At 44.3% G+C, this 21,114-nt stretch overlaps 1 protein-coding gene across 1 annotated transcript in view; it reads right to left on the reverse strand.

The window, feature by feature from the left end:
- Positions 1-2,747: 2,747 nt before the first annotated feature.
- Positions 2,748-21,114, reverse strand: part of LOC142578384 (MAM and LDL-receptor class A domain-containing protein 2-like) — a 28,638-nt gene continuing 10,271 nt past the window's right edge. The window contains exons 2-7 of the mRNA XM_075687778.1: positions 20,162-20,317; positions 17,523-17,668; positions 11,684-11,803; positions 7,601-7,724; positions 5,501-5,641; positions 2,748-3,163 (exon numbers count right to left, since the gene is read on the reverse strand). Of these exons, the coding sequence (XP_075543893.1) occupies positions 2,748-3,163; positions 5,501-5,641; positions 7,601-7,724; positions 11,684-11,803; positions 17,523-17,668; positions 20,162-20,317 (1,103 nt within the window). The remainder of the gene's footprint in view (positions 3,164-5,500; positions 5,642-7,600; positions 7,725-11,683; positions 11,804-17,522; positions 17,669-20,161; positions 20,318-21,114) is intronic.

The following is a 21,114-nucleotide window of genomic DNA, read 5'->3' on the forward strand; positions in this document are numbered from 1 at the left end:
CGTCAGCCGATGGGGACATTTTAAGAATAACAATTCAGGAGTACATTTGCAACTGTAACCGCTCTCTTACACCTGTTTTACTCCTTTAAAACAAAGGGTTTTTTTTTCGCACCGTCCGTTTTTGGTTCGGGTGCTGTCCACTGCTGGGTCGGGTGGTATTTCCGCGGAGATATTTATGGAAATATATAGGAAGCTTGTATGTGCGCCAAGTGAAAGTACCAGCAAACGGGTTTATTATCCCCTGTCTGCTCACCGAAGAAGTATTATCAGTAAGCGCGCCTGTGTGCTACGTAATAAAAAAAAATTCTGCATAAAGCCTGAACTTCAAGTGTCGGCTCACGAGAGTCTATAAAGCACATCAACCCATTAGTTAAACAGTACATTACATTCGGCCAATTCTTTTTCCTTATTTGATTATCAATCAATCAGCTTATTTATGTATGTGTCAATGTACATGGAGGGGTGAAAAGCAAAAGCTGCCTATGAGGCCGATTGATGGGTTCTCGCCCTCGTACCTTTAAGTGACAACTTTTTACAGTAAGCAAAAGAGTAATAACAAAGAATACCACCATGCACAAGCATTGCATTCAACTGTTACAAGTATATAGATACGCGATAGAGATATAGTTAGATACCTGTCTTATTTTCTGCATTTCGATGGGGGCGAAAGGCGAAAGCACCCGTGTACTTATTTAGGTGCAGGTTAAAGAACCCCAGGTGGTCGAAATTTCCGGAGTCCCCCACTACGGCGTGCCTCATAATCAGAAAGTGGTTTTGGCACGTAAAACCCCATAATTTAAATTTTTTTTTCTGCATACACCTGTCAATGTCTTCTTTTTTAACCAAATCGAATAAGGATCCAATAGTACCAGGAGCAAATCCAATTAGGCACACATCAAATAGTGCTAGAAGTGATTAGATTACAATATAGAATGTTTTTCGAATAGCTCGTTAGCAATGTCCATCCTTTCCACCAATAATACAAAACAATGTCGACATCCTAGTACTTTCAACAGTAGACAACGCATCAAAAGTTTTAAGCGTGCTTTATTAAAAACCCAAGAAAGCATTAGGAACAACTAATCCGCACGGCCAAGGAACGCGCGGATAACACGGCCTTCCGAGAGCGAGAGCGAAGGTAACGGGGCGTCGCGGCGATGCCCTCTCCCTGCACGCAACATCTGGCGTGCCAGCGGGGCAGCAGGTGTTCCTTTTCGCCCGCGCCACGTCCAAGAGCGCACGTGACTTGTCGTCGCAGCCAATGGGAATTTTTTGTGTGATTCACCGCTACTGGCGCTGGCTTTTTCGCTCAATGGGCCATTTTATGCTTTCCCATCAATAGGCCAATATTTGACCCGTGAACCGGTGATAACTTAGAACATTTCCACACCCATATTTGACAAGCAGCTTACATCGGCTTCGTTTTCGTCGCGTCGCTGCGTAGTCTCATGGTGTGCCTGCACCTTATTTGGGTTTTGGCGTAGTTTGAGAGCAGCGTAGTGCATGAACATTAAAAGCTACGTTTGATCTACGTTCGATCTTAGTTGGGACTGTTGTGACATAGGTAAGCATTGCATGAGATTGCACGCTGCAAAGGACGAAAGTGAGCACAATTGTACGCAGCGATGTTGTATGTGTAGTATTTAATTATCTGCTTTATTTGCACAGTGGAAATGCATGTCTTTTCTTTGTTTGTGATTTGTTTTGTTTTCATAAACACGTCTCAATAATTAACTATAATAATTAACTATTACGTTACGAAGACTGCAAATAACGGCTGCGAGGCATGGCCTTCGTGCGCATTTACATGAGAAATTTGGAATGCTTTTTACTATTACCTTAACTATATGAAAGCTCACTTGTGTCTACCATCGTTGCCAACGGATAAGTGCTCGGGAAGGGTTCCGCGAGAAGCTATCAAAAATGCTGAAAGAAGCATGCCTCTGGAAGCTTAATGTATTTTTTCGCACCGTTTTGAATGCGGCAATCGTAAGATTAGATGAGAAGCCACGTAACCATTACCTGATGCGAAAAGAAGCGCGCAGCTTTGAAGAGAAGGTGAATGTAAGACTGACTGGCATTCTATGAGGTTGCAATGATGTAAGCTTGAACAGGTAACAACAGGGCGACATGAGACAGATATGAGCACTAGCTTGAGCACCTTCTTGAAGACGCTAACATTGTGCGCATCAAAAGATATATTTTGTTGGAATACAGTGTCATACGTGTAATTGTACACCTGTGTGCATGACGTACACTTTCTAATGTATAACCACAAGGAATACTGTAGTCGCGTTATCATTGAGGCCGCACATATGAAAACGGCAGTGCCTGTTTGCGTGAATAAGTCATCCATGTCTCTGTCGTAAAAATTTTTCTTTTTGAAGGTCCTCGCGGGGTGGGTTCGGAGATGGTGACAATTTTGTACATTCCTTTCAATGCTGTTATCTGCTATTTATATTTTAACACTGTCTCAAATATCATTGCATAAATTTTTATGTTACAAGTGGTAGTGTTTTACTTGGCTATCTTCCTGTACCTCCTCTGGTAGCCTGTATAAGCTACTGCACGTTGAAGATAAACCTCAGTTCGAAGTTAGTGCTCGTGCTCATCCGTCTTATTTGTCGTCCTCTCGTTACCACTTCGTGCTTACACTCTTGTAAAATAAAGAGAAGATAAAATAGAGAGAGTAAGAAAGTGTGCAAACATGAGACAATGAGAAGAGGGTTTACAGCGTACGGTAAAGGTTACCACTCGCACATATACTCAAGCCGCTGAAAAGCAATGCCTTCCACATTTACAAAAGCTGAAGCGTGCCGTGATGTCAGTACGCGTAAAGGAACAACGGCCCGTGTTGTCATGGTCCCTGCACCACATGCCTGGTTTATCTTTGCGCCGAGAAGCACCGTGAGACGCACGTTGTACCACCGGTCTGCCGTCGTACGGTCAGGGTGCTTGAACAACAGCAACTCCCTGCCGACTTCATCGGATTTCTTTCCTCCTATCTGGTACAGCGCCAGCTCAGCGTCTCGGCCAGCGAACATGTGGTACCAGAAGGAAAAGCAGGCTGCTTCTTGTTGAGGCCCCGTGACGATGGGTGACGTGAGGTCCACAGGCTTCTTGTTGGCGAACAGGGCCGGTCCATTGAGGTAGATCATGCCACCTGCGCAGGAGAGACATGCGCAAGAGGCCACACGGGATTCGAAGTACTACGCGTTTATTTACATCAAATGTCCCTTTTGCACGGCGAACAGCGTCAATCAATTATACATTCATTCAATCAGTTATTCGATCAATCAGAGATTAATAAATTTTTACGCGCAGAGGTGTGTAGAAGCCTAAAAGTCTGCATATATATGCTTTCAGGTCAGCTGAGCACTGTCCGCTTTCACTTTCGGTTCAATTTTCACATCTGTCTTTCAGTCTACAATGTTTACGTGGTGAAATCAACGCGGCATCTTTGTTGTGTTGAAGCTCGTGCGCACGGCTTTCTATATAAATTAAGTGACAGCCACCTAATTACGATAGGATGGCCACTGAGATGCCGCTGCGATGAACACATCCCCACAGCGTCATCGCTGGCTCACCAAAAGTGCCACATAATGCCCATGCGAAATGTATTTGAGATTCAGCAGATTGTAAGGAGAATGCTAAGATATTCACCCAATCTCAACTGCAGGTAACGAGCATCTTCCAGAAACGATGTGGTTCCCATCTCCTAGGAGATCTGAAGACAGGTCATTTTGCGGGATAAAGCAAATAGGAAGAATGCTAGAATACGACATGGTAGGGCCCAAATAGCTTAGAAAGACTAGGTGAATATTTGTCGCCAAGCTGATTTAAAATGTGCGTCAGTACAAATAATCATCAACATGATTTCTAAATTACATTATCCTCATGACAAAATACTGCGGACAAGCGCAATGTCACGTAAAACGCCAAGAAGGGCACTTTGTGTTTTGTGGCGCACGAAAGCATAATTTAGCGGGTGTTATGTTAAAGCTGCACAATAATCGCCTCGCGGCGTCATCGCACTGGAGGGCAAGGGAGAATAAGCGCCGCTGTCTTCAAGCAAATGTGAAAGTGAACGAAAGAAGAATGTGCAGATTTGACGCAGTGTGGGAATCAAGGATTGGAGAACCATTTTGAGGTATTTAACTAAGCGGCATAACTTCTCAACTACCTCAGGGCTAGTTCGCCGTGCGGCTACATATGCGCTGCATAACTTCTTATTTATTTATTTATTTATTTATTTATTTATTTATTTATTTATTTATTTATTTATTTATTTATTTATTTATTTATTTATTGCCATTCGCTCTCAGCGCATTATAGCAGAGGGGTTGTTTACACGAATAAACTTTGAAATCTCGCACGAATGCACAGACATTCATAATCAGGACTGTAATACGCAAAAGAAATTGCCAAACGCGCAGAATTGTGAAACAATAAACTAGAAATTAGGCAAAATTGACAAATCCGGCAAGAATGCTAGCGAAAAAGCAGTAGCATGAATACAAAACGAAATAATGCAAAAGACAATTAAACGCTGAGTAACATCTAAAAGTACGTTCAGAGTCCTTGTGACTTGATTGGGCTCATAAGGTTGCTTTACTTCCAACAAACCTCTTATCTGCGTGTTTAGTGCATGTCCATTTGCTTATTTCGTTTTTGTTCGTGTTTGGTTCCCGCTTTACTTAAGATTAAGCTACACCAACTCGCCCAATTGTCAGTTCTGCTACAAGTACGAAGCGTAGCATACCCACGGCGTAAGGTCATCATTGAGGCGATTACCATCTTACATGACGAGAGTTCTGCGAAGCCTTTCCAGATAGAGCAAGGTGTTTGAGACGAGACATCCATTGCGTGACACGAGCGTCATGACAGCAGCAATGCAACGAGGACGGTGTACGGTGACGACAGTATCACAGCGGTGAAGATGGCATAAACACTGTTTCATTGTGTTCCGGAAAGAAATGTTGCAACATGTTTCGTTACCCAATCCCAAAAGCAATGCACTGTGTGAACTGCGGCAATCCGAAATACCGTGCAGTGAGCTACTTCTCGATAGTGCGACAATAAACCACTGTAGCGCTAGTGCAACGCGCTAGCGGTCAAACGGAAAGGACGGCGAAACACAATCTCCAAAGAAAGAAGTAAATTTTTGGTCCGCGGTGACACGATGCACACGTTAGCTGTCCGAAAGCGTTGGCTCTTATGAAGGAAAGAGATTTGAAAAATGGGCAACAATGCAATTTATCTGTCTTATTCACCCGTGCAATGTATCTGGCTGTGTTGTAATTTGATGAAGCATTGGACAACAGCTCATTTGACAACCCACATTTTCTTTCTCTCTCTATTTCTTTGTTTTTTTTTTAAGAAGGGCCCGAGCAAGGTTAAGCAGGCACCAACTGGCTGGCCGCAAAGCGTCCGGTAAGAGGTTATGAATCCTTCGCGTTAAAATAAAAAAAAATATCAACATCTGTTGAAATTCACTAACCTTCACCAGTTTTGGGCGCCAGGACAGGACCTAGTGTTGAGCCCGCAGGTGGCCCGAATACCCATTTTGCTGCCTCGTTCTGAACCTCGGAAGACCACTGGCACAGGTCCCCTCCGTTGAAGTCACAGCTCAGAAGAGAGCCTGTTCAGAGTAAGAGAAAGATAAAAATTTCAAAGTGTCCGGAAGAATATGAGCGGTCCCATGCAAACTTCTATGGAAAGGTGCGTGGTTAATATTTTTTTTTTCGGAGACTGAATTTCAGGAGTCTAATTTTGCTTTACCGCAATAAGCGTATCGGTTCCTGTGTTTCCTTCGTTTGTTTCAAGCCGTTTCTATGAAGCCAATTAAGTCGGTTCAATTCGGAACCTACTTTATCTTTTTACATAGTGTGCATAGTTGGAGGCATGACACCTAAAAGTGCACAGATCCGAACACCTGCGCGACAAAATAATTTATATTATAGATGTATTATAACTTCTCTTCATATACATTTGACTTTCTGAGTGACAGCCACATTGCGCGGTGTTACGCTGCAAGGCTAAAAGCCTCTATTTTTAAGCTATAGACCAGACTTTGTACCACTTGTAGGTAGCAGTCATTTTTTACCGGGGATCCCGAAAAGTTGGTTGAAAGAGCGACTGGCAAAACGAGTTCTGCCTCTTTTAATGACGTGCTTGCCGCGTGCACTCGAACTCTGGCTTTCTCGTCAGCTTTCTCGCCACCAAACTCATGCCTAGGCCGCACCGCTAGGTCGCCATAAGAGTCCAAGATAAATGTGCTTTCCCTAAATACGTGGTAAGAACAAAATATTGTTATCTTTGTTGCTGCACTAGATATCCTGGTAAAAGAAAGAAAAAGTGTTATAATGCGTGCTGTAATGGAGGATTTCGCCTTAATTTTGGCCACCGAGGATTCTTTAAAGTGCGCTGTGCTGGTCCAATCGAACCGCAAGGTGCGCAAGACTGAGCACGGCGTTTGTGTTGGGGGCAGTTTGCAGCCCTAACGCGGATGCCGCTTTACAGACCTTAGCGGGAATGCTGTCTATTATGACGCGGTTACAAAAACTCACCGTGCACGATTGAATAGATAGCTTAGGATAAGATACATTGTTCAGCTATAGCTGAAATTTTATTGTTATAAATCAAGAGCGCCGGACCAAGGAGACACGAAGATTTACGTGATGTTTGTTTGTTTTATATTCTCTGTGGCGCGTTGTTCACGCACACTTTCTCCGATAAAGACTTCTACATGTCACGTAACACAGGCACATGCGGATAACCAGCCACATGCAGGGCGCCTATAATGCCAGCACGGCCAAAATGCCTAGACTGTGGCGAAGGGTCTGCTCCAAATGTTAAGCGCCTGCTGTGGAAGTTTTCTGCACACCAGGCGCTGTGGCAGAAACACCTGCAGCTTTGCAGGTGCGACCAGTTACGGGGAGAGGATCCGGCCAATGGGGTGAGCTGAGGTCGAGAAGTGCACATTACGTGCGGTGTTGGCCCTTGTCCGTCATTCACTTCCAGATCCGAGAACCTCTTTTGGCAGGAGATCTACTCGGATCTAGATCGCGCCGTTACACTTCCCTATTACTTCTACCACACACCTCCCTTCCCCATAGGGCCACAGGGAAACCCTGGTCAGAATAAACGCTTTACTTCTCCTCTTCCAGCAGAGATAGACAAGCGCACTGCGGCCACGTTAACTCTCGTTCCAGTTCTGAAGAAGCCGGCGACAAAGACAGCTTCGCGAATAGAACATCCAAGTCAAAAACCATGCAGCTATTTGTCTCAAGAGGATGGTCGCCTGCAGTCCCCTTCAGACGAGGACACGGGGTCACTCTTATGAGCCTAATGTAAGTTACTGGCTGTGCTTTTCGGTTGTTCGCACTCGTCAAGAGTTCAAATAAACGTATAGCACGTGCTTTTCTTAGCTTTATCTCGTATACGCGAAGTGGCGTGAAGTCACAGAGACGAACTGCAGATACGTTCTATTACTTACGCTCCTTAACAAAGTCGACTCTCTTTCATGTTGACTGTAATTGAAATGTACATTATAATTCGCTTGCACAAAAGAAGCCTTACAGTCAAAAATAATTCTTACCAACGGGCACTTGATCGGCGCCTTTCGGCAGCGTTTTGCAACGGTCGTTCTCATTGACGCTGATGTCGTCAAGCGCAATGTAACCTGGCTTCGATGCTGGTCCAACCGTTCCCCGGAAAACGAGCTTGTGTGGGACAGAAAAAGAAAATGGTGAGTGTAAAAACTGTGCCATGTTTAATATGTGCATGTGCCCTAGATTTAAAAGTGATAAATAAACATGATTTAACTTTGTTGTTTTCCACTGAAAACGAGCCTCTTGCGGAATTCTGGCGCTATCTCACTTTGGAGTACGTCATAATGATGTTTGTATCAGCATAACTTACGGCTTCAGCAACAACAGAAAAAAATAATTGATACGGCAGTTTTATCTCGAGCTGGTCATGTGTTGTAGACAAGACATTCCCAGCGTCTTCATTAAAGCATCACTGTAGCGCGTGTTTTTCATGGAAGAACTTCCAGAATGGTCTCGCCCTGAATTTCACCACACAGATTCTTCCCATGCGCATTTTGAGGAAGTTAAATAACTACAATTCAGACAACTCGCATGGGAAGGTGGAATCATTCATTTTGTTATTTATTTATTTATTATTATGCCACCAATGTTGTCAACACATGCGTCGTTGTCCTCTAAACGGCGTTGCATGGGTGTATGATTGAAAAAAATAAGTGTCAGGCATTAGGTGCATGTGGGGGTGAATCTGTCATAACAGAAGAACACCCGTCCATCTTCACTTGCAAAATTTTGCTTAATGCAGTGTTCACTATGCGCATTGACTATCGGCATCATAAACAAATGGGGGCTTTTGACAAGGACAATAAATTGTATGTGTGCCTTTCCGTATGACCTTCGGTTACACAATCTTCTGGGCAGAATCATATTGCATGCCGATATTTAGGTATATTGTAATGTATTTCGCGCGGCATATGCAGAACTGTTGGCCCATGGCAATGTATCCTGGCTTGCGACGCATGAAACAGAGAAGGAACCAAATGTTGTGCAATGGGCTTTATGTGCTCTCGTCAATGTGACTAATGCCGGTTGGAATAATTTCAGTAAATCATTGACTAAGCATATCGCAGGTAATCTTGTCATGCGATTGAAAAATTCCTGCAAGAATTTTGTTGTTAAATCGGGTAATATAGCTAGTCGGTGACAAAGTACGATGGGATCGTCATTAAAAATATGATCCGTAACTTTAGCGCCGGAACACGGTTAGCTAGGAACCCTGACGGGGTCCCACATCGGCCCTGTGGTTGGCCCGCTTTAGGCCGTGCTGAGCGTCGAGGAACGTGTCTCGCCATAGATGTGAGGGGCATACTTTTCTTGCGATAGAAAGCTGGTGTTTTCAATGGTGCGCATACCTTCCCGTGTGAAGCCTCTTGACTGTCATACGTATATCCACGACGTCTAATTACCCAACATGTCACTCGAAATAGCAGCTTATGTTTATCGTTTCCACTGGTTTGCGGGATCTCGTGTGAAGAATTTTGCTGACGTTTCTTATGGCGAAATCAATAAAAACAAACAAAGACGATAAAAAAATCCCAAGGATGTGCTCCAAATTCTCAATTTCCATTTCAGTTTTTGTTTTTGTCAACCACAGTAAAGGTGCCTGGGACTAAAAGCAACATTACAATGCGTTGGCGGGCTAGTTGTTGCTTATGCATAATTATTTAGCGCAAAACAATGGACACAAGGAAGACGCGTCCGTTGTTTTGCGCTAAACAATGTAATTATGTAAAAGCAACATATCTACGTTCTCGCGCACCTGTCAACGTTCACGTGATAGAGAACACGAAAGGCTCAAACTGACATATATATCAGCAGTACCATACACTAAAATAATTTAGCTACAAAAGAAAACAACACGATTTCTCTAGGTAGCGCGAGAATAAAGAGGAAAACGCTGCGGTAATGAAACTAAAAGGAATAAATGCCAAATAAGAGCGCAAGAACACGTAAGTTTGCATACAAGTCAGTAAATGCATTTTAACAATTTGTTTATACAACTTGGTTGGCTTTACATCGCGGGCTGGCTGAAAAAAAGCGGTAACTTCTTCAGACATACAGCGATGGCATACTGTTTCAACTGTGCTTCATACTGCATTCTAATGTGAGGAGCATCAAAATGGTATGTTCCAAAGTTGTAAACGTCTTGTTTCACAAACCAGTAGTTAAAGCTACAGGTCAGAATTAATTTATTGATAAGCTATAACGAGGCAATGCAAGTTTAAGTTCTTTATAATTGCCGAAGGACACTCTTTTAGTTCCAATAATATAAGACCAAGTGTGATTAGTTCACTGTAGCATATAAATACTTCGAACTCCACGCTGCTGTCGCTTTATATTGTACATGGTGTTTTTATTTCTAATTATACAGAATTAAAAATAAAATCTACTGTGGGCAGTTAACCTTATTGCCGTTCTTTATCATGATTACTAAAAGCAGCCAACATTACTCGCACGAGGAATCAAAGTCCATAATTGCCTAATTATCAAGAATTCACTAATGAATTTTATAAATTACGTCTTCCTATGTCTGTAAACAGCGCACTGGAATGCGGATAGGAGTTGTGGGTATACGATAAATAAATAGTTTTCGAGGAGCTAAGCTCGTCGACGGCAGTAATTTCATTTTCAAAGCGATTTGGACAAACTCATCGAGTGCATGTAGGTCTAATAGAGAGACAGCTCCAGTGCTTGCGTTCGAAATGAAAGATCATTTCCCTCTCTCTCTCTCTCTCTCTCTTTTACTGTTAACACTTTCTCAACGCTTCGAAGGCCGCTACCGATTCAGACTTTGTGTTCTGCAAAACATCTCGCGGCCGTTTTCTTTTTTTTTTTTTTGTGCTGGTGGGGCTCATTTATTGTGGTCGTTTTTTTTCTGCTACACAGATGGCACCATTTTGTCCGCACCCAAAACCGCGTTTTTGGAGCCGCGTCCGTTTTGCACCCTTTGGAATACTTCGAACGCTAGAAGCCGCTGACAATTTGTCCGTGAGTCACGCCTGCAAAAGATAGCCACTGCTCAACTCTTTTTGTCATTAAAGAAATTTGCTTCGCCGAATAGCCGATTTGCAAACAAGGTAAAATGAAGCACCTTTTCTCGTTTCGAACTATACCAGTTGTAGTAATGACAACTGCATTGCATAGTGAAGAGGTAAAATGAGGTTTTCCGACGTAAAACAAGAAGGAAAATGGTTGAAAGCGCTTCAAAGAGGCTTTAGATGAAGTGAGGTTTGAGAATAACACACCGAAAAAATAGCTTCAGTTAAGTTAAATATATTTAAACACTTAAGGGATCAATTACTTTATGGCAGATATTGCAATCCACAAAATTGTAGTCAGCGAGTTCGTAATGCGTGTCCACTGAGAACGAATTCGAATGATCGCATTGATATTGATTTAGGCACCATGAAACTTGCGATAAAAATGAACTGTTGTTGCACTATCCTTTTTACCAAACTGCCGATTTGTGCATTGAAGCACGAAAGTAACTGGAACTGCCAAGTATGTTGTCGCGTACCTTAGGATGAACATCTCTAAACTTGAGTTTCCAGATATCCTTAAAATTTATTCCAAGTGGATACGCCTTGTGAACTCATCGGCTACAATTCGTAAATTGCACTATGTACCTTAAAGTAGATCATAAAAAAGTTAATCAGCAATTTTTTTTAGTGCTGCGTGCCTCGTTGAGTAATCCAATCCAGTTAGTATAATTATGCTGTCTGCTACATACGATATTTAAAATATTCTGTATGGTCTAAAAACAGCATCCAGTACGCAGGTTATGCTGTGGTGGGAAATCTGGGAATCAACATGCATCGCACAACGGCTGCGTGCTGAACGGTGCCGCACTATACCCCGCCGCCGGAAGCATATATTTTATAGGCTAGCAACATTCGCGTTTTTCTAGAGCAAAATTGTTCACGTGCACTTAAAACTGCGATTGATCAGCAAGAAAACAGGGGTGAGCGGCGTCCTTCGTTAACTTGTCTTTTTTTTTTTTATTATTGCTCGTGTGGAGCTGATCACCGGGCAAATTGCCAATCCAAAGCATGCTGCAAACTTTGCTGCCTCACCTTGCTGCCACGTGGCGCAGCGACTCGCGCCATATTCCAGGAGCCACCTTTTCCGGCACCGCGCTGAGTCCACAGGTGCTCCTCTCTGCGCGCTTTCCCGGCGACATTGGTTGCCAGCAGCTGAAAATTATATTTAAAAAAGTGTATCGGTCTGCAGGTGCAAGGTAAATAGATGCGCACTCCTATTTGCTGGTACGTACTTTACCGTGGAAACTGTCGTTGATGGTTCAAGTATTGACAAGTATGACAAAGCCACATGTCCCCGTACAATCAATGCAGCACAACGGGAATCTAACAGTGTTCGTCTTTGTTCCATATATTACCATGAGACAGCGAAGGGGCTGCTTTTGTCGGATCTGGGATCCCGCATCCACACGATCCCTGAATCGTACATTTCTTAGATGCAGGACGCGCTGGATCTTCGTCGACAAGCTGGCACAAAAATGACCGAATCTGACAAGATTTTGCACATTTTCGAAGGAAAATAACATCTCATCAAGGAATCTGCGACAGTTGACGCCGTAGTTCAGGGATGTCGACGCTATCAACAATCGAAGAGTCCATCAATCGTGCAACAATCGAAGGCAATCTAAGAGGGCAACCAACAATCGAAGAGTGCAACAATCGAAGACCGCATAACGCGCCAGATCTTTCGGCTGCCTAACACCGCCATCACATAATCATGCAGGGACCCACTAATGTCTGCGCAGTCTGCAGCGTTGCAAAATGTAACTCACATTGTCCGCCGGAAAGTAGAAAAAATAGCCCCTACAGCGGTTCTTCCAGGCATTCAGTCAGCCAACCTGCCCACCGTATCGCTCACAAATGCAGTCGTCCGCTGGGTCTATCATCCGCCGTCTTTCCTATACGTGCACCCAAACATTCTCCTGCCAATGCAACCCAGAACCTGGTCTACCTGCCCGCTAAAGAAGCCCGACTGACTGGACGTTGGGAGACATCCGCCCCACATGTTTGAAGTGCTTTCGCGTTCAACACTTTGCCCCTCCTTGCTGCAGACGCTGGTCGTCGCCTTCAAACTGGCGCATTGGATCGTCATCTCGTCCTCAAGGCCACATTCCACAGGCTTAGTTTAGCTGTTCATCGTCGCCACAAAGCCGTCGATCTCTATTGCCGTAACCACGCCGGTCCTCATGGCCTGCACAGACTGGCACCTACGCTCCGGAAAGCTAAGTCGTGTAGCTTCCAGAGATGACGCTGAATAAATGGCCCGGTATAAAAATCATCTGTTGACTGCACTTACGCGCCGAACTCTTCTGGGCGTTAAGGTGAACGATGCTGCCGTTGCGGCCCTCACAGACACCGGAGCGCAGATTTCTCTTGTGAGCACTGCTCTCCGTACACTGCTCCGGGAAGTTATTACGCCTGCTATTCAGCGCACACTAAGAGTTGATGATGGCAGCAGGCCTGGTGTTCTTGGAGTGTTCACTGCCCGAGTATGAATTGCTGGCCGTCAGGCCAATGTTTTGTTTGCCGTCCTGCCGCAGTGTCCTCATGAAGTGATCATCGGCTTAGACTTTCTCTCGACGCATTCAGCCGTTATTGACTGCTCGACAGGTTTCTTCAATTGAAATTCCCTTTTGAGGCCCACGTAATACCCGACATTGCCGTCGACATCCCTCGGAGTGATTCAGGTCATTTCACAGCCATCGCGTCCACATGTGTAAATTTCCGGAAAAAATATATCTGCAGACCTCCTGCTTACGCAACCAGATCGTTGTCATGTCTTGCTGTCCTATGCCGATACGTTTGGCATCGGAAGTCGCCCATTGGTCTACCACAGTTAAGCAGGAGATCCACACCGGCAATGCATAACGGATTCACCGGCGTCCGTATTGCGTTTCTGTCGCGCAATGCGGCATAAGCCACAACAAGTCGAGAAAATGCTGGCCAAGGATGTCGACTAACCGTTCTCTAATTCATGGAGATCTCCGGTTGTGCTGATCAAGAAAAATACCAACACCTGGCGATCTTCTGTCAAGTATTAACGCATCAACAAGATAACGAAGAAAGGCGTTTATCTCTTGCTCCGTATATACGACGCACTTGACTGTCTTCACTGCGCCCAATTATTTCTCGTTGATTGACCTTCGCTCAGGTTATTGGCAGATTTCTGTTGATCCAATTAACCGCGAAAAAAGGGCATTTGTAAATCCGTATGGCCTCTGTCATTATAAAGGGATGCCTTTCGGTATTTGCAATGTGCCGGCTACATTCGAGCCCATGATGGATTCGCTTCTTCGTGGCTTCAAATGGTTAGCCTTCTTGTGCGGACTTGCCGATGTCATAACTTTTTTCACCAACACTTGTCAGCCATCTTCAGGGCCTCTTCGTCCTTCTCGAGGTAATCCCTAAAACTGCCCTCCAGCTCTACTCCTCAAAATACCATTTCGCACGCCGTGAGCTAACCGTACTCGGCCAAGCCGTCAACGCGGCGGGTGTCCAGCCCGATCCTGAAAATGCTCGCACCACGAGGAATTTTTCCGTACCTTGTTCGCCTTAAGATGTACGAAGCTTCATTGGCCTGCGCTCCTATTTCCACTGTTTCATCCATAATTTTGCCGACATTGCGCATTCCCTTACTGCGCTCGTCAAAAAAGACGTTGCTTTTAGAAGGAGCTCGCCCAGTGCTGCTGCCTTTTCGGCGCTTATCGATGCCCTCAGGACTTCTCCTATTGTAGTGTATTTTGATCCAATTGCACCGACAGAAGTTCCCACAGGTGCCATCGGCCATGGAATCGGTGCCGTCCTCGCACAGTGTCAGTGCGGACACGACTGCGTTATCGCGTACGCTCGCCGCCTCCTGTCCGCAAAGGAAAAGAATTACTGAACCACACAACGAGGGTGCCTTGCTCTTCTTTATGCTGTCGCCAAATTTCATCCCTACCCGTTTGGCCACACCTTTAGCGTCGTAACTGAACACCGTAACCTCTGTTTTGGTTTCTTCGCTCAAAAAATCTACAAACTGCTTTAGTCGTTAGGGTCACCACCTCCAAGAACACTCTTTTTCGGTATTCCGGTGCTAACTGCTCATCTCGGCATCCCGTGGGTTCCCCTTACGTCACCGAACAAGGCACTGACGCTTGCGTCTTGTCTATATCGGGCCACCTAATAAGTGTAGGTGACGAACAACGCCGCGACTCGACTTTACGTTGTATCATCGACAGTCTTAGCTCTGCTACACCCGACCCTTCTCTCCACTTGTTCTGCTTTGCCGATGGCATCTTGCACAGCCGTACTATGTATCCCTACGGCCCTGATCGCCTTCTCGTCATGCCTGCCCGTCTGCGGTCAGCTGTCGTCCTCCAGCTTCATGATGAGCGCACCGCTGGTCACCTTGGTGTCACCCACACTTATGATCGCGTCAAGCGTCGTTTCTTCTGGCCTGGTCTCTACCGCTCCGTGTAACGATATGTCGCTAGCTGCGACCAGTGCCAACGTCGTGAGCGCCAGCTGTGCTTCCAGCCGATCTTATTCACCCTATAGAGATCCCCACTGAACCATTCTTTTGTGCTGGGCCCGACATTCTTGGTCCCCTTTCTAACCTCGACATCAGGCAACAAGTGGGTCGCCGTTGCGACCGACTATGCGACGCGAGACACCATTACCCGCGTCCTCCAGATCGCCATGCACTTGGCCCATCAGGCATGGAAACTTAATGGCCACTCGGACCCCGACATCGAAACACGTTGTAATCACTAAACTGATAAATCAGTAAGACTCCGTACGATGCAACGCTAGTCTGGGCCGTAACAGGTTGGGGTTCGAACAGAGGGAGTCAGTTGGTCGTATGTAAAGACAGTGGTCCTAGGCTCCAACTTAGGAACTGTAGAATGGTAAGCCGCTGTTTACTTCCCCGTTTACCATCAGCTTTACTCTGCAAACTCTGCATTTGAGTGCGCAAAAGTTTCCAGGGCACTGTAACTACTGCTTGTCACCTCCAACCTGCCGCTTGCTTCATCAAGGCCAATTATCACCTCGAGAAGACTTGATCAACTTCAAGGAGAAAGAACAAGCCTTACTAATACCATAGTCAAAACGTTAACTCTTCGGCGACTTCGGCCAGCAAAACACGCAACGCTGAAAGCATATTGATAGCGGTGAGCCTATTCATCGGTCATTGAAACCTCTCGCCACTGGTTAGGTCCATCTGCCATATAGAATTATGCATACATGTACTGAGTATGTAAACATAGTACATGCTCTGTAAATAATTGCAGCAACTTTTACAAGACAGGCACATGTAAATAAGTGCATCCACTTGCAAAAAATTCTTATGTATACGACATCGAAATAGATTTCATCATCCTTAAAAACACCTGCTGCTCTCCTGCTTGAGATAAGTCCGACTATACATTGGCTGCATTCAAGTGGAGAAAACACCGCTTCGTTGTGTTAACTGTAGCTATTCAGGGACTGCAATAATTCACTGTTAAGGCTATTAGTGTGACGATGTAGATCACAAACCCGAAGCTTCCAATTTTGTCTTCAAACAGATTAAATTTGATAATTTATGGAACCATACTTCCTAACTTATTTCTAGGAATTTTGGTTTTACTCCCTAAAAGAAAGTCTGAGAGATTTTTTTTAAGGTTGAAAGCACGAGCGCTAGGCCGCTTCCACTGTACAGCAGTAGTGACTGAGGCCGCATTGCAGGTCGGGAACTTCCGGTGAGTCTTTCGATTTAGCATTAGCATGATGTTCATCGCCACCATCACTGTGGCCAGTTATTCGCTTAGTTCTTTTTTTTTTCACTTCACAAGACAAATTTGGCCCGTTCTATTTCAAACATTTGTGCATTTTCTGGGTGGTTACCATTTCACGATATCCACGCCTTACTCAGGTTCAGGGCACAAGCTACACTGTGTTGCAGGATGCGAATTCAGTGGCTGGTTAACGTCAGAATTCACGTCTGGTTAACCTCCCTGCTTTTCCTATTTTCCTTCTATCTTCTCAGTGGCCACGCAAAAATAAAAGCATCGTACCATCGTATGGTCAAGAAGGAGGGCGTTGAGTGATCTTTAACGGTGTGTTTTGAAAGTAACATTGGATAGTATTGATGATGTCGTTAAAACTTCAGTTGCTTTATTTTACATGCGACGCAAGAAGAAAAAAAAATCTGGTTGCGCGAAAGACAGTGCAGCGCAAACAAATCTGTGATTTGACTTGAAAATTAACGTGCTTTTGCTTTGATTGTAAAGTTGAAATTAAATTGCAGGATTTAATGTCTCACCACACCAGAGAGGATTATTATGGAGTGCTAGTGGAGAGATCTACAACATTTTCTTTTTAGTTGCATTTCCTTAGCTGCACCCAAAGCACAGAACAGGAGCGTGCTTTTTTTTGCATTCCGTCCCTATGCGAATCAGGTTACCACGTCGAAAGTGGAACCCGGGACCTCGAACGCAGCAGCAAAACGCCATAGACACTGAGCCACAGCGGTTGGTGTCGCCATCAAGTATACAAAAAACAATAAAAAAGTCAGCTTTCTTATTTATGAATACTTAGAAAATCAGGTGACAAAAAGCAGTAATCAGCTGACTTCCTTGCGTGGGTTGCTGATCTTATAATTTACGCAGCACTCTCAAATACGCTGTTAAATTAGTCGTTATCTTTCGTTTAGTTATTCAGGTAGAGAGGCCCAGTATAAAAATAATGCATCATGTGACACTATGATACGGCAGAATGTTTTCTTTTTGATCAAAGTTTCCTTATCTCATTGTTCACTTTCTATTTATACGAGCACGGACAGACGTGTTCGTACCTAGTCAGGCATACATGAAAATGACAGGAAATTATAACATTAAGGGGTTCGTTTTACCGTGAGAATTGTGTCGTTGTCTGCAGAGATGTCGTACCAAAACTCGACGCACGGCGTTAAGCCACTGCCGGAAGGAAGTACATCACCAATAAGATCAGCTCTCTCACCGGTGTTCCTCTCGAAGTTGCTCAACAACAGATACGATCCTGAAAAAAAAGAACTATGTTTCTCTACGGCGCATGATGATTTCAAGGCTGCATGCAAACGTGTGTGGAGAAAATACGGCATGCGCTGCCACACATTCTTGTGGCAGTTAGAACAAGGTTAGAATGCAGAATAAGCTATCGTGAAACCAGGAACCACGCTGGAAGTAAGGAATGGATCCGCGAAGCGCGTCACATATTTTAAATATCAAAGCAGCCTTGAATATTTTTTTAGCTATGAGCGTACGTCAGTACCGGCGAATCTGTCGTTGATATGCAGCATTGCTACCGCTTAGAATTGCCAAGAGAAGCGGTTGCATTGATAATGTCCGCAAAAGCACTGAGCAGCCCCTTACAAGTTTCCTTTGGAGGGGGCGTTGTTCTTAATTTAATGCTCATTATATATAAGGTGGGGGGGGGGGCGAATGTTGGGAATTTTCTACCTCGATCGGCGTGTGGTGCAGCTAGTGCCATTTGCGAAATACGTTGACTGTAAGCGTCAGGGAGAGTACTGAAGCCGACACCATCCGTTTTTTGTCGCGCCCGCTCAGCAATAAGTTTAGCAGAATCAACAAGGAATCTCTCTCTGTATTTCTGGAAGCGATAGTACGTACCGAAATCAGTAACTTGAATATGAACTCCCTAAAAAGATGTCCTGGCTATTCACCTTACACATGAAACCGCGCTGGGCCATTTGAAGAAGGGTTACGGACCTTGAACACTTATATATTACTTTTCTGACTTGGAGATCCTGAAGCCGCTAAGCCTGTCGTCATCAATCTGGCCTATTGCCTCGCCAGGCCCTTTGTGTCAGAATAATGGTAAAGGCCTAGTTTTTCCTTTGACACGCTGATTTCTGCCGCTGTGCCAAAAAGAAAGCCGCGTGTTATATATATATATATATATATATATATATATATATATATATATATATATATATATATATATATATATATATATATATATATATATATATATATATATATATATATATGTGTGTGTGTGTGTGTGTGTATATATAATTCTGAGGTCACAACAATGCCGCAAGTGCAGTGAAACTAGGTCACGTGGGAGTGGTGTGCGAGAAAATAACAGTTAGCTCTCACTGCCGTGAGCCCTGTGCTGCAGACACCTGCAGCCATGGCCTTCAAAGGTACGAACTGTCTTGCGTCTTTTGGCGCTTCGTGAAAGGACTCCTCCATGATAAAGAAAATCGAAGGAGGGCAGTCTTAAATTGACTGGAGAGAGAACGCTCGTCTCGTCGGCAAGCTGTCCGTGATGTATAAAGCGACGTTCCCGGCATCGGAAGACTGCAAGGCCCACTTCAAATTTCGCACGCCAACATCTGTTTTTTCTTCCTGTACCCTTTATGTCGAGTGTAGCAGAGTTGAACTATCAAGAACACTCTACAATATAACAATACTGAACCTTAGCCCACACTGCTAAAGCTACAGTGAAAGCTACAGGTGCCTCAAGTACTGCGGAGTATTTCGGTACAGTCGGACTAAGCGTCCACACCCGATACACTGTTCGGAAACGAAGACCGCCAAGTAGTTTTAATATCTCGGTACCTTGGCCCACCGCTAGTCTACTTTATGCGAAGGTCACAGATTTCCACTTTGTGAAGCGCTTTATAAGTGCTAGACCATCATAAGAATTGCTCGAAAGCCTTGAGTGAGCACCATGGTTCGTCCACTGCTTTTCCACGCGGAAGCAAGAAAGGTAGCAATGTTTCTGTAGAATGCAAAAGGTATAAGCTCCTCTGCGTCAGAGATCCATCTATCGTTTTCTTTTTTTTCCAACTCGCTTTGATATATTGGGGTTTAGTGAACTTATTCATTTCGATCAGGCCGCCAGAATACAAATTTTTCATATCTTGCAGGAGGGTTTCACACCGCTATGTCGTAAGTTACCCTCTCGTAGACGCTATGGCATGTTTCTTGTGTAATACAGCCTCACGACATTCAGCATATCTGCATCCATGTGAACTAGAAAAGCAGTTCCTCCACACTTATTGGTATCTATCTACAGCATGACGATTTGAATGCAAGAGGCTTAAAGGCAACTGCTAGAGAGGGCGAGGGTCCTTGAGCGCGATTCATCATGTATGGGGAAGCACCGAATTTGACTTCACAAGCATGGATGGTGTCTGCATACAACAGTATAGTTGCTGTCCTGTGTATTTTCTTTGCCTCACTGTTTGATAAAAATTGTCATGCGGTCATAATTCCTGCGGCAGCTCTATGCCTACCATATTGCGGCTGCACGCCGTTCTGCTCTCCGCAGCTCTGGCTGTTAACGTTATTTCAAACTTGTTTTCGTTTTACTTTCTTATGAGGAGAAATAAAGCTGCTGTATATAACGCAATACTGTGCCAACGTGTTACATTATAAACTACATTACCGTCAAAAAAAGTAGTGTGCGGTTCACCAGTACATAAAAAAAGTGGTCAGCTTGCTTTCATATATTTGCCATGGGGTGAAGTGCCGCAGTTACCTTTTGCGCTTCCGCGGGTGTGATCTTTACTTGGCCTTAGAAGCGTCGGTTCGAGATTTTCGCTTCCTAACAGCCATGCTAGGTCACCGTTGGACGATTTCTTGTTTTTCCATGTGCACCAGCCGTCCTCGAAGTCGCATTTTCTCTTGCCTGGTGCTGCAAAATAGCGGATGAGAATGAACCTAGGAGCTGCTACTCCTAACACAAATTTATTTCGCCATTTGGCATAGGATATGGATTACACAGACTGCCCATGATCTCTCCAGAGGCACGGTACAACATATAGGGGATGTGCGAGATACTTCAAGTAGCCTTTTTGACATTATTGAGTTACGCTGCACAATATGGCTTACCTACCGCTCACAGGACCATTCCGCAGAGGATAGGCCCGTAAACAGCTAGACTGTAGTAAAGAAGACATGGTGGCAAAAATAGCTGCACCAGCTCGTGCACTCCTTTCTTATATACACTTGTAGGCCGACGCCTGGCATCAGGCGTGGGTCAAGCGACATTCGTGCGGAAGCACACTTGCAAAATTTCGCATATCCCTTATTGCGGTGCTGCAACTGAAGTCAAGGAAAGTACTGCGGTCGAGCAAACAGCTAGAGTAGGTTCCTGCAAAAAGTCTGTTTACTCGTTAAGCAAAACTGATTAACTAAATCTATGACCAATGGACGTATATCGCCTTAAATTTCACACAAGCGGCATGGCGTTGCGTTTTATATTTATTTATTTATTTATTTATGCATGTATGTATTTATTTATTTATATATTTATTTATTTATATATTTATTTACGTATTTGAATACCTTCAGGGCCCGTAGGGCGCTAAAGAAGGGAGTGGGAACAATAAATACGAAAAAAAAGCACAAAGGAAATGTTAGGTAACATATTCAAGCGTATTTTTAATGTTACTGGGGTCTGTAATAGATACAATGCAGCTGGGCAAGTTG

The sequence above is a fragment of the Dermacentor variabilis genome, chromosome 4 (genome assembly GCF_050947875.1).
Source record: "Dermacentor variabilis isolate Ectoservices chromosome 4, ASM5094787v1, whole genome shotgun sequence".
NCBI lineage: Eukaryota > Metazoa > Arthropoda > Arachnida > Ixodida > Ixodidae > Dermacentor > Dermacentor variabilis.